We start from the raw sequence: 15,413 nt of genomic DNA on the forward strand, positions 1-15,413 counted from the left end.
AACGTGCAGAGCAGAGCCCGGAGCCAGCCCCAGTGATCAGCTGTTTGGTCTAAACAGACCACATGCTAATACACTGCAAAAAAAAATAAAAAAATAGTAAAAAAAAAATTAACTTACCTGAGTCCAAGGACCAGAGTTTGGGGCTCCGGTGATGTCCTCCCTCCGGTCAGCTGGTCTCCCATACTGCACTGTGGCCCGGTCATCGGGTGACCGGGTCCCAGTGCAGTATGGGATGTCAGCTGACCGGAGTCATGGAGGACATCACCGGAGCCCAGATCATGCTGGTAAGTGCAATTAAGGGAGGGGGTCGCAATCATGGGGGGTGGGGCTTAGCGCCAGGGGGCGGGGTTTAGCATCGGGGGGTAGCAGTGGCGGCCGGTCAGCGCATGCGTGGGCACTTGCCACTGTATTTTTTGTGAATATACCGTGATAAGGCTGCGGAGGGGATTCGCAGGGACAGAGCTTTATCCCAAGCTCTGTCCCTGCAAGGGATTTGTAATAAATCCCTGTGATATTGCTTGAATTCGCAATATGAATTCAGTCGGTAATATCACACTACAATCTGCATTCCCAATGCGGATTGTAGTAAATAAAGCCCTATATGAGAAAAACCGGGTTCCTTATATAGTTACTTTTTGTAATTAAATGATGTAGGTTTTTTTTAAGTCCCGTATATGTTACATGTGCGCGCGCGCACACACACACACACTATTATAAATTCCTATGTTATACATGTCTTAGTTTAGCATTCTCCCCCTTTACTGGATCTGCTGTGACAGTACACAACAGTTCTTACATAATTAATAAGGCATATTCATTTACAGGTTTTAGCTTAAGAGTAACCATAGCAGACAGAAATTCATTATTTATCGCAGTTTCAAAGTAAGCTAGTCCTTACCATTCCAGTTTCCTTATGGGTGCTTTCACTACAAGTAGTATTTCTATTGTTGTGAGTTTGGTAACCTGGCAAACGAGGTGACAATTTGGGTCTGGACAATGTAAGTGGTGGGGTTATTTATATCCATGGATGGAGACTTGCTAAACATGGAGATGAAGTCAGAAGCGGACAGACAACAAAGAAAAGTAAGGTTCAGGATAGCATCCTCTTATAGTGGGCGAGTGCTGAAAGAAGTCTATACTGATGGAGACTCCGTGGATTCTGAATGTGCCAGCAGCTCAGAGACCGACCAGAACAGCTTACCCAGTGAGACAGACGGCCAACAAAATGGCTTCTTAGGTTCGGAGTACGATGAAAGTGAAAATGAGCCAGACGACTTGCTTGTTTTGGCAAGAGCCACCAAGGACAGAGGATTTGGAACAAAACGAGTGAATATACTCAGTAAGAATGGAACAGTCCGAGGAGTCAAACACAAAGTCAGCGCAGGCCAAGCCTTGTTTGACAACTTGGCAAAGGTGTTCCAGGTAAGTGGAAAAAAAAGGACAAACAAAATATATGGAAATAGACATTAAAGTTAAATAGACACTATTGCAATATAGACACTGTAGATAATCTCTTTTTGCATCTTAATGAATTTATAAAGCTAACAGCCTTTCTACTTCTAGGTACTATACTGTACTTGTCAATGTTTGCAAAATAACTCATTAAGGGCCTTATTCTTTGGGCGGCCCCTGATAATTAAGTATCCAAGTCGCCATGAGTTGTGGCAGTGGATACTTAACTACTGGAGAAATTGAGTATTGCTGCAGTGTGGGGACAGCTGCTCTGAGAAGCACAATGCAATGGTGTTGGAGGGATTAGCTTGGATCTCTCTTCGCAACCTTGGACCTCTTCCATAGGATGGAGTGGGTCACCATTTGAAGATGGTGTTAGTTCCCGCAAAGCAATCTCAGTTTCAGTTTTTGGATTTTGCTGACTGCTAGGCGGCCCCATCGGGCCCCTGATAATGAGTGGGCCTGTCCGCATATGTGATAGGCTCATGACGAATAATGAATAAGCCCCTAAAAGGTTGTACCAATTTACAGTTTATTCATTTTGTAACCTACTTAAGAGACTGGAAGATATTACATATAGAATTACACTCTGCCAGCCTCTACCTTACTGGGTGTCTTGTATCTGGTTCAACTCAGGCTGATACTACAGCTCCTAGCACTCTGATTGTCATCACATAGCTATGATCCAAGCAAACTTATTTGTATTTCAATATTAAACCATAGTTATTCCTCACTGTATAATGGTGCAAAAAGCGCTGACTTTTTAATAGTACTAGCCTAATAATGTCCATTATATATTTCTACCAGCATAATTCCTCAGATATATTGCAAAATGTACTGTACTGTGACTGTGCCATATTATTATTACCAGACACCAAACATGTATTGCTGTTGGCTAAGCATTTATTTAGTGTTATTCTAGAATCTGCTATATAAGATACACGGGACCACTTGTCTAACAGGGACCACCAACAAAATAATGCACTGCACAATATATATTATTTATGTAGTTATTTATTGGAAACGGCAGGAAGGAAGCCATCAGATAGTGGTATGGTAATTTATCTGTTTCATTATGACGTATGTTGCCCTGTCTTTGTAAATATTCATGAATTAACATTCAGTGTTCAATTTGATTAATGTCATGCAATTGTATGACTATGGGCTTTTTTACTATAACAATGTATATATGTATAATGTATGTATATCACTATCAGTATGTTACTATAATTATACTTTATTAGTGTACACAGAGCCGTAACTAAACTGTTTGGTGCCCTGTCCCAAAACAGGATTGTTACCCCCCCCCGCCCCATTTTTCAAATAGGGTCATAATATGCGCGCCCAAAAAGTGGGTGTGGCCTCACGGTTAAGCGCAATGACAAATCTGATTTTGTCCTGTACGATGATAACGGGGTACCAATTTTATTGCACCACTGTTATCTGAGTGTGAATCCAATGGCTGCAGTGATGATACACAATAACTGTGCAGTATAACTCACCAGCTCTAGATGTAGGAGAGCGCTGGTGAAGCTGAACCTGCAGCAGGATTTGTCCATCAGAACAGCCGTGCACAAGCCTGGGGCCGGAAGTGTAAATCACTGACTGAAGGTATAGAAAGAGTGTTACTCGTAGTGTGTATGCAGCAAATACCCCAGGTATGACAGTATTTGAAATGTGTGTTAAATAAAAGAGGATGTGACTGAAGGTGCTTGGGGAGATGACCAGGTGGAGGGGGAATCGGTCAGGGAGGAGATAGGAGATGCCGGGGATAATAAAAAAGAGCAAGGTAAAAGTAATAATAATTATAAACAGAAAATTTGCAGGCCCGAACAGCACTCCCTGCAGTGTGGTGCCCTGTGCCACAGCACATATCGCACCACCCTAGGCCCTATACACATAGATGTCCATTCATTATGTTGATTATCAGGGACCTAGCGGCCCTGATAATTTAGTATCCAATTTGTTGTAGCGGTGAATACAAATTCACCAGAGCAATGAAGCATTGCACCGATGCGGAGACAGCTGATCCAAAAATCAGCTGTCTCTGCGGTCTCCTTCACTGCTACTTTCATAGAGTTGCCGAGTCTGACTCTGTAGTGCTAGTGCATACCTCCCAACTTTTCATCCTCCCAAGGAGGGACAGGTAACGCGCCAAAGGTGTGCGCGGCCGAAAAGGATGCTTGGCTTACGCAAGAGGGGCGGAGTCTACTGAAAAAGGGGCGGAGCCTCGCGGCTTCCCCAGTTTTCGTCACTATGGCGGTGTGCCCAGCACTCTCCGAGATGCTGGGCAGCCCCCAGGCAGTCCTAACACATGAGAACAGATGCGCATGGCATCTGTTCTCCTACTGCACACCCGCTGCTCTGCTATGCAAAGCAGTGGCATGTGCTCTCCCCAACTTCCCCCTCACTGCGGGACACTGCGGCCCGCGGGTGGGACAGCCGCAGAAAAACTGGACTGTCCCGCTGGATTCGGGACAGTTGGGAGGTATGCTAGTGCGCCTGCATGAACTGGGCTCCAGGCGCAAAAAGCCCGGGCATCTGGTGGAAGGAGCTGGACAGGGGCAAAGGGGCTAGAAGTTCGGCTGGAGAGGATTCAGACTCAGCAGGTGAGTAGTGCGGTGGGGTTTGGTGGTAGACATACCTAGACCTATGGGAGCCTCATGGAAATTTTGCTATGGGGCCCCCATAGGTCTCGCTATGCCCCTGATGGCAGGCCAAAATAAATGCAGAATAGCTCTGAAAAGTTTGCTCTTCTCTAGTTAATATCATGCAGACAAACTGTCTACCTGCAGCCTTCAAGTGGCATTTACATTGCCTGTTATGTATAGTCTAAAGAAACCACTTCATTCAGGCTTAACTATTCCCTTAATATTCAGTTTTACAGACAGTTGTGCAGCAACAATATTATTACAATATTTTTAAGCCATTTGGAAACCATGACCTTAAGACAATATATTTTCTGTCCTTCAAACCTAGTTCCTGATCAATGGCGCAATCTTATTTTCGTTTGCATATGTAGGAATTGATTAATAATGTAACCGTACAGAGGTGATGTATAAGTGCTCATTAATCAACCCTCAGCTGGATTTAACCCATTTTTTCCCAGAGTTGTTGGCACAAAGGACACTAGATCAAGACTTGTGGCCCCCACACATGGAGCGATATAGCGACCGATTTGACGGATTGGAACAATATTGCAGCTATATCGTTCCATGTGTGGGCATGATATCATCCGCTGCGCGCTCCTGTGGGGTCATCCGTCGCTCCTCCAGATCTTTCTGCATGCACAAGAGATCTGGAGAAGAGATGTACGATCCCATGCTGGCTATGCTGGGGGAGGGACTGGCAAATCAGGCACCGGATCGCTCCGTGTGTGGGGTGCGCCTGATATGTTGGCCTTCGGGTCGTGGATCGCATTGCTGGGTACACATCGTACCATGTGTACCCAGCTTAAAACACAGTGGCCCAGGGTTTTTTATTATATTATGTTTGTTTTTTAATATATACAGATGTTTATTTCTGGTTTTATGCAGTTTAGCTTACATACACATACTGGTTTGCCATGTGACTAACATAGACATTGTAAACCGTAATTTCCTCTTTTGCAAGTGTTTACCTCTATCTCACCTGCCACTCATCTTGAATCCAAATCATGCAACACAACAGGCCTCAATCCATCCAGTCCTCCACAGAACTGAATTGAAGCTCACATGTGGGAGAGAACCAGATTGATTTCATCCTTTGCAGCTTTATATAACAAGAGGAGTGTGATAGAGGGAAGTGCTCCTAAACTGAGCAACTCATTTAATTGGGCATGGTGTGATTACCTATGACGTTGGTGAACTTCAATAGAAAATAATAATTTTCCCAGAGGGTGGGATGTACTAAAGTAAAAAATGCGGTAAACCCCCCAAAAATGCCATTGTTTGGGGTTGTACCACATTTCTCATATGTACCAAACTCCAGAATGCGAAGCATTCTGGAGTTTGGACCCAGTGGTTAACACCATCTATAGATGGCGTTACCCAATAGAAGCCTATGGGCTTCTTTTTTCGACACCTCCCGAGAGGTATCCAATCGGATCCCTCCCAGCTCCACTCATGGTGCAGGCGTCAGAGGGGCTTCTGAGTCATAAATTTAGAAGTCCCTCTATAGCAAAAGACAGCTTTTACTAAGAAAGCTGTCCTTTGCAATATTTTAGGTACATACTGGGGATATTATCGCTGGTATGTACCTGATAATTGGCAGTATGTACAGTATTGCCCAGGATCCCGCCCAGGATATGAAGCCGTTAAGACAGGCAAAAGTGAGTGGTTATATCACTAGTGGATCTTAAATAAAAAGGTAACTAAAACAACAGAAAATACAACACTGGGAAAAATTCTAGGTCTAAATCTGCAAGTTATTAAGTTTTATTATGTGATATCGTCCAAATCCATCCATTGGAAGGCCCAGAACAGGCTCCCTGGGTCAAAGTTCTACCAGTGTACTCTGCCGTGAGGTCCAACTGGGACCGCAACCACTCCATTAGGCATCTCAGACAAATTGCCACCCCTCTGTAAAGCTTTCATCCAAATCCATCCAGTGTAAGGCCCGGAACAGGCTCTCCGGGTCAAAGTTTTGCCCAGTGTACACCAACGGGAGGTCCGACTGGGACCTCAACCCCCTAGTATGTCTTCTGGAATCCAGTGTTACCACTCTGTGAAGTTTTCATACAAATTATGTGATGTAGTCCAAATCCATCCAGTGGAAGGCCCAGAACAGGCTCCCTGGGTCAAAGTTCTGCAGCGGCGCACTCTGCTGTGAGGTCCAACTGGGACCCCAACCACTCCACTAGGCATCCCAGACCAATTGCCACCCCTCTGTGAAGTTTTCATCCAAATTGATCTAGTGAAAGGCCCAAAACAGGAACCTCTGGTTAAAGTTCTGCCCAGCATCCCTGGGTAAAATTTCTGCCCAGTGTACACTGGCGGGAGGTCCAACCAGGTCCTCAACCCCCTAGTATGACTTCTGGGATCCAATGTTACCACTCTGTGAAGTTTTCATCCAAATCCATCCAGTGGAAGGCTCAGAACAGGCTCCCCGAGTCAAAGTTCTACCCAGCTTACACCAAACCCCCCAAAACCTGGCCAGGATCCAACTGGACCACCTTGTGTTGGGTTCATTCCAATTGGTGCAGGGTGTTCGAATGCATAACCAGACAGACAACAAGCAAACAAGCAGACCAATTAATTTTATATATAAGATATACGATTTAAAAAAATTACACGTTGATGTGTATATATCCCAGAGAAAAGATGAGGTTTATAAGTAAAAATTTAAACAAAATAGAGATAAAGAATATATATTTTGGGATAGTTTGTATGCCATTTTTGGAAAAGTTACACTAGTAATTTTTAATGATAAATTATAATATGAGACCTACTCAAAATGGTGGTGGCCATTTGGAAGTCAAGAAAATGGTGCTGACCATGTTTGCATAACTGTAATTTTGTTGTTTTTTGATGAAATACTTATATTTAGAATGGTCTGGGGCATTGGATATGTACAATATATAGATTAAGCCTGAGAAAATTAGGAAATTAATTCTGAACGCTGTGAATACTTTGTGGGCAACTAGTTTATTGACTAAAGAGAAACAACAGGCAAGGGGGATAAAAGGACACTCTGGTGATGATAATGATATACTTATGGTCATGTGGAAGAGGATATACCAAGAGGCCAGGTGGATTTCGTATGGCTGAGGTTCCGGGGATCGGCTGTTTGGTGATGTAATTATCATTGGAAATGTAGATATATGTGACTACTATTGTTATTAAAGTTGCTTTTAATCATTTACTTACTAATGTGTGCACCCTTATCTGTTCAAACGCCTAGGAAATTTGAAATCCGACTGGAAACGTGTATTTTTAAAGGGGAGCTGCCACCATAGTGAAATTCCACCTGGCGACAGATATTGTCTCGAGGTTCCCTAAATTCTTCTATTGCACCCTAAAGTTTTATGCACAGTAATCTTCATACACCTGCATTATACCATTTTGATTTTCCCAATCAATGAGACTGCATGCAAAAAAAATGTATTGTGCTTTTCTTCCAACAGCCCAGTAGAGTTTAAATAATTAATTAATAAATAGTTACAATAGCAACAACATTTCTAATTCAGCAAATCTAAAATACACTTATAATTCTACAATAAAAGAAACCATAGATGGCACAGATAGCCAGATTAAAAAATACTGCTGCTGTTAAGTTGAAGGCATTTAAAAATTCATAAGACTCTATATACACAAAACAATGCATATTTATTTATCTTTAAATTACCTCCATAGTATGTATTCCTGGATACTTTAACCCAGTATGATCTGTTATTGGTTTTCATTATTGTATTTTAATATTTTGAAGTGCATTTGTTAGAAATGAGCCCCACCTCCAGTTTTGGTTGTTGTTTAAAAAACAATTCATGTGTTTTTTTTTAATTGGTCTTGGTGTTTTGTATTTCCATTTCACCCAATAATTATCGTGAAAAGCGGTTATCGCCCAATTTAATTACAGGTGCTAACACCCAATAATTATCCATAGGATTTAATGCAATTTTTTTTCACCACCTTCTGAGCAGGTGAAAAGTTGGGAAAAATCCCTATTTGAAGGTAAAAATTTCGGGACTTGGTTCAGAAGCTCCTTAATGACTAAATCGGGAAAACTATATATTTTTAATTAGACTAATTTGGCCAATAAGGACATGTCATTTTTGGGGTGAAAATGTGCAAAGTGCAGGAAAATGTGGGGGTGCTGTATGAATGGGACAGGTGTTTTTAAGATTGCAGATGGGTATTCGAGGTGTATTTTGAAGTGTTCTCTTTAGAAGTGGCTTAAAATGACACAAATATATACTTACAGGTTTTGTTATGCACCCCTAATATAAGTAGAGCATTATTATACAGAAAAACTTTTTCTTTCTATAAATTTTTCACTGAGAAAATGCTTATAACAGCTATTTGACACAATTTAAGAACCCCAAATACTTTTATTATGGCCACTAATAGACTCTCAAGCTGGGTATACACCTAACAGATATATCTGCAGATGATGGTTGTTCATACACACTAAACAACCATCATCTGTCATCTCACCGTGGGTCCCGTTGGCCAGGGGGCATGTCGCAAGTGTACGGGGGGACGGCTGACCGCCCGTACCCACAGCACGATGCCCTGGTAGATCTGCAGGTATATTGGGCATCAGCTGTGCAGCACAGCAGACGCGATATGTCTGTGAATGATGTCGTTCACAGACATAACGCTGGTAAACACTAGCCGACACACACAATTGATCGGCCAATATATCTGCCAGTGTGTACCCAGCCATATACTGTAATCCAATTCTAGTTTGTCTTTTTGTGGGTTACAGACAGATTTCCCCATTTTCACTCATACTTAACGAGTAAAAAACCAGCAAGAATTATCGGGTGATCACTTTCCTAATTGGATTGCACGATGAGTTCACACCTGTATACAGGTGTTAAATGAAATTATTGGGCGACATGCATGATAAGTTAACACCCGTGAAGACTTTTGCCACTAATTGAATTCCTCCCATAGTCTGTGTATTATACCGTCACAATTAGCAACATTGGGGCTCATGCTGAGTTGGGCTTATTGTTTAGCATGTACTTCTACTGTATATACAGATCTGATATAAGCAGGTCCTTACACTTGAAGAGATGGAGGGGGGGGGATGAAGAATGAGTACAGTAATGGCAACAGTTTGATGTTAGTCTCTGTTCCTTTATCAAACAATAAATTTGTGTTTCCAAAAATTCTTGGTCTTTGGACAGTTCCACCATATATGAGGGTAATAAAAATATCCTTACAACATCTATCTGCGATCTAAGGAGAAATTTTATATACAAATATTATGTTATATACAAATTATTTAATTAATCGTTTACACAAATTTAACTTTTATTAATATTTTCTTTGATTCTTGCCTATTCTTCAAATACCAAGGTCTCCACTATGTTGCATATTTTTGAGTGAATTATTCACATTTGCAAACATGGATAATTAAATTGCCCCTAACTATGTTGATTCATAATTTTTTATATGTTTTGTCAATTCACATACTTGTTTCTCCAGTCCTTATTAGAAACACATAACCATTACTCCAGTACTGTATATACCAGCTTCCTCAGTACTTATTAGAAACATATACCCATTGCTCTAGTACTGTATATATCAGTTTCCTTAGTCCTTATTAGAAATATATACCATTACTCCAATATTGTATATACCATTTTCCCCAGTCCTTATTAGAAACATATACCCATTGCTCCAGTACTGTATATACCACTTTCCCCAGTTCTTATAACAAACATATACCCATTACTCCACTATTTACCAGTTTCTTAATGTCCTTATTGTGTTTAGTCTCATTTTTTTATGTTATATAAGTGTTTCGGCATACAGTACTCATTTCACAAGTCTTTAAATTCCTTCTTTTTTAAATTCTTTATTTAAAGAGCTCATGAGAGTAGATAGACGGAGCATATGAACATACAAATGAGTGCAATAGCCTCAACAATGAGTTACATTTTTAAATATATGTATATATGTACAAAATATGTATGGAGCGGCGCCAGTCAAGAACAAACCCCACTTATTTATAAAGCCGCACTCTCTCAAGCTTGAGAGTGTCAGCTGAACCAATATAATTATAGCATAGGGATGCATGCTAAAGTAATAAATAAATAAATGTAACTAGTTCAAGCGACTGGCGTGTTTTCTATGTATAATCATATGTATTAACCCCACACGGTGAATAATAAAGTGCAATTGTGTATAAGACCTGTATGTAAAACAAATCACTTCAATCATGTGTTAACCATGAGCATATGTAGGGCAGCACAGACGGTGTAATGGTTAGCATTACTGCCTCACAGCACTGAGGTCATGGGTTTGATTCCCACCACGGCCCTACCTGTGCGGAGTTTGTATATTCTCCCTGTGCTTGTGTGGGTTCCCTCCGGGTACTCTGGTTTCCTCCCACGCTCCAAAAATATACTGGTAGGTTAATTGGCTCCCAACACAAATTAACCCTTGTTGCACATGTGATAGGGAATATGGATTGTAAGCTCCACTGGGGCAAGGACTGATATGAATGGCCAAATATTCTCTGTAAAGCACTGCAGAATATGTGTGCATTATATAAATAACTGGTAATAATAATGTACATATACCATTTATAAAAAGTGCAATAGTGCTTCAAAAAGTGCTGACATAAATAGAAAATCAATGATTCTAATACCACCATAAATTAGAATAAAATAGTAACAATTTTATTTCACATAGCATACAAAGATCCGGACAACAACCTAAAACAATCACAGTGTCTAATTAACCCCTGACGGGTAACCACCTAATCTGCATATGAATTTTGTGACAATACACTTTATAGAGCAGTTATAAATAGCATCCAATTCATAATGCAGGCAAACTAAATTCAATAAGATACTAAAAATAATTAAATGGTTTAGTGACACTAGTGCTAGTGGTGAAGTGAATTCTAGTAGGATTATTTCTAAATATATTAATAACACAATAACAGTAAAAGATAATTCATGTAAATTATCAAAAGTGCATACAGTATGACAGCAAACTTCAGAAACATACAATTCATTCTGAATAAAAAATGCCATAAGGAAAAAGTTTCGTATCCAAAGTGCATATAGTACAAATGAAAATAGCAGCAGTATATGGTTTACCATGAACCTCCAGGTGTCATGGACATACATATATAAAGTGCACTGAGTATGAATAAATATAAAATAAATGAGTCCCAAATCTGTAACTGAGCAGTCCAAATCGCTCCCAAAGATTGGTATAAAATTGAAAATGAACGTAAAAGTTAATCATCCATACCATGTGCTGATGGTGAGTGTCACTCCAGGTAAAAATGGGGGTTCCGGTCACCACCCTGTTCAGGACACTCACAGGCTAAAGCCGCGTATCCACTTGTCAATGAAACAGAGTGAGTGAACGATTACGACATCGTAATCGTTCATTTGCTCATTAATCATGCATAAATCGGGCAGTATAATGTCAGAAACGACCAACGATGAGCGCTCTGCTGATAATGACAGATTGCCCATGTTCGGGGATGAGGGAGGGTGCCTGCACTGAACGACATATCGTTCAGTGTGGGCACCAACAGGATGAGGAACGACTATGATGTCATAATCGTTCAAACGTTCCTCAGTCGGCAAGTGGATAAGCGGCTTTAGGTGTAGATAGTCAGCGGTAGAAAAAATACAATAGAAATCAGAATGACCCTCCCCTTTGCACATAGGTTCAATGGGGAAATATAGGGGTCAAGAGTGAGGGTTGCCTTCATAGGAGAGCCATGGAGCCCACACTTGGGTGAACAGATGGCCTCTATCATGGAGATAATAAGTGATATTCGCCATTGCTGCAATATGCCAAATTTGCAATTTTAAGGCAGAGAGAGATGGTGGGAGAGGGTTTTCTAGTAGGGAACTATCAATTTTTTGGCAGCTACTAGAATATGGGACAACAACTTCTGGGAGTGCTTGGAAAGATGGGGAGGTTGGGTAACATAGTAGAAAAATCCATGGATTCCGTGGGGTCAGAGATTCACATAGCTTATTTCCGAAGGTATAGACAAGGGCCTTATTCAGATTGGTCCGCAAGGCTGCGTTCGTATGCAACCCGCTTGCTGCGAAAATATACTAATGAATGCAATCGCACGGCAACCGCAGCACTATGCCAAGACGCCTATCACTGTATAAAGCCTGCCCACTTCCCATGACATGCATCCGCAAGTCAGTGAAAACATCAGTACCATCGAGTAACATTGGAACCATCCGCACAGTTGTGGTTGACCTGACCCTACTGCAGAAACTGCTAAACTTCCTGTCCACCATCTAGACTTTTGCCAGTATATGCTATTGCAGGGCTTAATTATGCACGCCCCTATAAATGCTCGCTTCCCAATCACTGTGGCCGGTTGGCGCACCTGCACTGCGTCTTATACGCATGCGCAGAATGCAGCCTTGCGAACCAACCTGAACCAGACCCTGAGGTCCAAAAAGTATTAAGGACTGGGCAAGTCCAGCAGACATGGGTAAGAGTGCCTTGGAGGCCACAATTTCTCCAGCAGAGGAGTGAGGCGGAAGGAAACATTTGCGAGAGTCTTACCAGGGTAAAGTACCAGTGGTTATATAATTTGTTTGAGGTTTCCTGTGTGGAAAAGGAGGTTTTGGCAATAGCTTGTCTCATGTCATCCCAAGCCTCAAGTGGGAAGAGCAGCAGCAATGAGGATACATACATTTTGGAAATCATTCCCTTGGACATGAGGTGGAACCTGCAGAGGTGTGAGGGGGTGTGGGTACGTAGAAGTGAATCTTGTGGCATAGATTGTAGAAAGTGCAGTATTTGGTAGTATTCAAAGGGGCTGAGGGGTTGGGTAGGAGCTTTTGACTGTTGATATGAGAAGGAAAGCCAGAGCCCACCTGTGCTAAAATCCACAGGAAATTTGAGGGCCAGATGTGTCCATAGTGTCATGCAGGTCACTTGTAGGCCCGCTGAAAAACAGGGATTGCTCCATATGGGTGTAAGGGTAGATATAGGAGAGGTGATGGAGAACTTAATGGAGTATAGATTCCACAGATGTAGTAGAAATGTAAGAGTAGTATTTGGAGGAGGGGAGTGGTGCCTCATTTGTAGGCCCCAGAGAGAAGACCGATGTGGGAAGTTAATAAGGCTGGCTTCAATGTCAAGCCAGGAGGTTGTTCCAGAAAGAGAATAGGAGGAAGCAATTTGGAAGTGGGTAGCGAAATAATAAAGTTTAAAATTTGGAAGACCCCTACCACCCCCAGAAATAGGCTTTTTAAGGATGGTGGAGGTTAACCTGGGGTTTTTGCCATTCCAAATAAAGCAGGCATGTCTTCTGGATTCTATGGAGGAGAGAGTGGGGAACGGCTATAGAGAGTGTCTGGAATAGATAGAGCCATTTAGGAAGAATATTCATTTGACAGAAATTATTCTGCCCAGCCACAAAATGATAAGTTGTTTCTAAGAGGTCAGGCCTGTGTGTAGTTTTGTGAAAAGTTGTGGGAAGTTTTCCTGGTATAGCAAGTCATAACAAGAAGTCAGGAAAATAAGTATTTAAGTTTTTTGTGTTGCCATTTAAAATGATAAAAGGACATAAGGGATTTGGCGTCCCGATGGGGAACATGAAGAAGCATGGCCTCTGACTTAGAGTAATTGATTTTGGACCCAGAAAGTGCACGATAAATATCCAGGAGGTTGTAATGGTTGGACAAAGAGATCCTAGGTTGAGTAAGTATAAGCAGAATCTCGTCCTCAAAAAGGGCAATTTTAGAGGAGATGTTCCCAACCTGGTCACCCCTGATGCTAGGGTTGAGGCAGACAAGGGAGGCTAGAGGCTCAATTATCAGGGCAAAGATTAAAGAGGAGAGGGGACATCCATGCCTGGTGCCATTGGAAATGGGATTCCGTTGATAGAGACTCTAGCAGAAGGGTCAGAATAAAGGGCCATGACACCCATAAGACCCAAACGACTGCAGCGTATGAGATATAAAACTCCAAGAGATCCTATCAAATGCTTTTTCACCATCAAGAAAGAGAATAATAGCTGGGGATCTCCTGGAGTTTATAATGTGAATCAGATCTACTATCCTACGGGTATTATCCCGTGCCTGGCTTCCTGTTATAAAACCAACTTGGTCATAGTGGATTAAAGAGGGGAAGATAAGATTAAGCCTATTGGCCAAAATGTTCACATAAATTTTTATATTGAGGTTAAGCAGGGAAATAGGTCTATAGCTATCACAAACATTGGGGTCTTTGCCCTCTTTAGGTATCACGACAATTCTGGCCTCAAACATTTCTGCAGGGAAGGATCCTCCCCGTAGAATATTATTCAAAAGGGAGTGCAGGTGGGGAACTAGGTGACCTCCAAATTTCCTATAGTATGCTGCAGTAAAGCCATCAGGCCAAGGAGCTTTACTAAATTTCTGCTTTAATTGAGATGCTTCTCTTTCTTCCTCCGAGATCTCCTTGCTCAAGTCATCCAATGTCTCCTGGGACAGTTGAGGGAGGTGAGTAGAATTTCTGTATAAGTAGATGGGGCACAGGAGGGGCAGGAGGCAGACTGCAAGTTATATTACCTGCTCATAGGCATGCGCAGATGCCGGCACAGGAGGTGACGCTTCGGCAATTCCCCCTCCGCCGGGTCATGGACAACCCCATCCACACCTCCCAACGGGACATAGACTACTCACCTGGATGGCTAGGTGAATCCAGGTGAGAAGTGTATGTTCCAGAGGGAGTGGGGACAAGGTAGTCCATGACTCGGCAGAGGGGGAAGTGCAGAAGGGGTACCCCTTGTGCCATCACCTGCGCATGCCTATGAACCTGCTATAGCCATTTTGAAATTTAGTGTGAATGGCGGCAGGGTCATTAAGAAGGTGACTCTTAGGGGTAAATTTACTAAAGTGAGAGTTTTTAGAAGTGAGTTTTAAAAGTTCTAGATATTATCTTCTAGAAGGTGCTAGTTAAATGTTAAGTAGAATCTGATTGGTTGCTATGGGCAACATCACTTTTAAAACTCACTTCTAAAAACTCTCACTTTAGTAAATTTACCCCTTAGAGTTTTTGATCATGAGAATATTCCTATGGGTTCACACTGAAGGAAGCCTAGAGGCCAGGATCTTGTCCACCTTATCGCCCATTTCATCGTAAAATGTCTTAGCAGTGTGTTGGGAGCAGAGCCGGATTTATACCTCATGGTGCCCTAGGCAAAATACCAGTTTGGGGCCCTCTCCTTCAAATAATCCATAGCACTATACCTTGGCGTGTGTGCAGTGCAATCAGGGTGCATACGCAGTCTACCGATAATCGCTCAGCCCATAATTATTAACT

General features: G+C 41.9%; 1 protein-coding gene across 2 annotated transcripts in view; it reads left to right on the forward strand.

Annotated features, from left to right (window-relative positions):
- The first annotated feature begins 974 nt into the window (after positions 1–974).
- Positions 975–15,413, forward strand: part of GRXCR1 (glutaredoxin and cysteine rich domain containing 1) — an 88,924-nt gene continuing 74,485 nt past the window's right edge. Inside the window, exons 1-2 of one of the 2 annotated variants that reach the window (XM_088450547.1) lie at positions 975–1,422; positions 4,059–4,061. In XM_088450547.1, coding sequence (XP_088306673.1) covers positions 1,024–1,422; positions 4,059–4,061 — 402 coding nt within the window. In that variant the 5' untranslated portion in view covers positions 975–1,023. The remainder of the gene's footprint in view (positions 1,423–4,058; positions 4,062–15,413) is intronic. The other variant, XM_088450546.1, reaches the window with a different exon arrangement.

Source organism: Taudactylus pleione, unplaced genomic scaffold (genome assembly GCF_031769625.1).
Source record: "Taudactylus pleione unplaced genomic scaffold, aTauple2 ptg000519l, whole genome shotgun sequence".
In the NCBI taxonomy this organism is placed as follows: domain Eukaryota; kingdom Metazoa; phylum Chordata; class Amphibia; order Anura; family Myobatrachidae; genus Taudactylus; species Taudactylus pleione.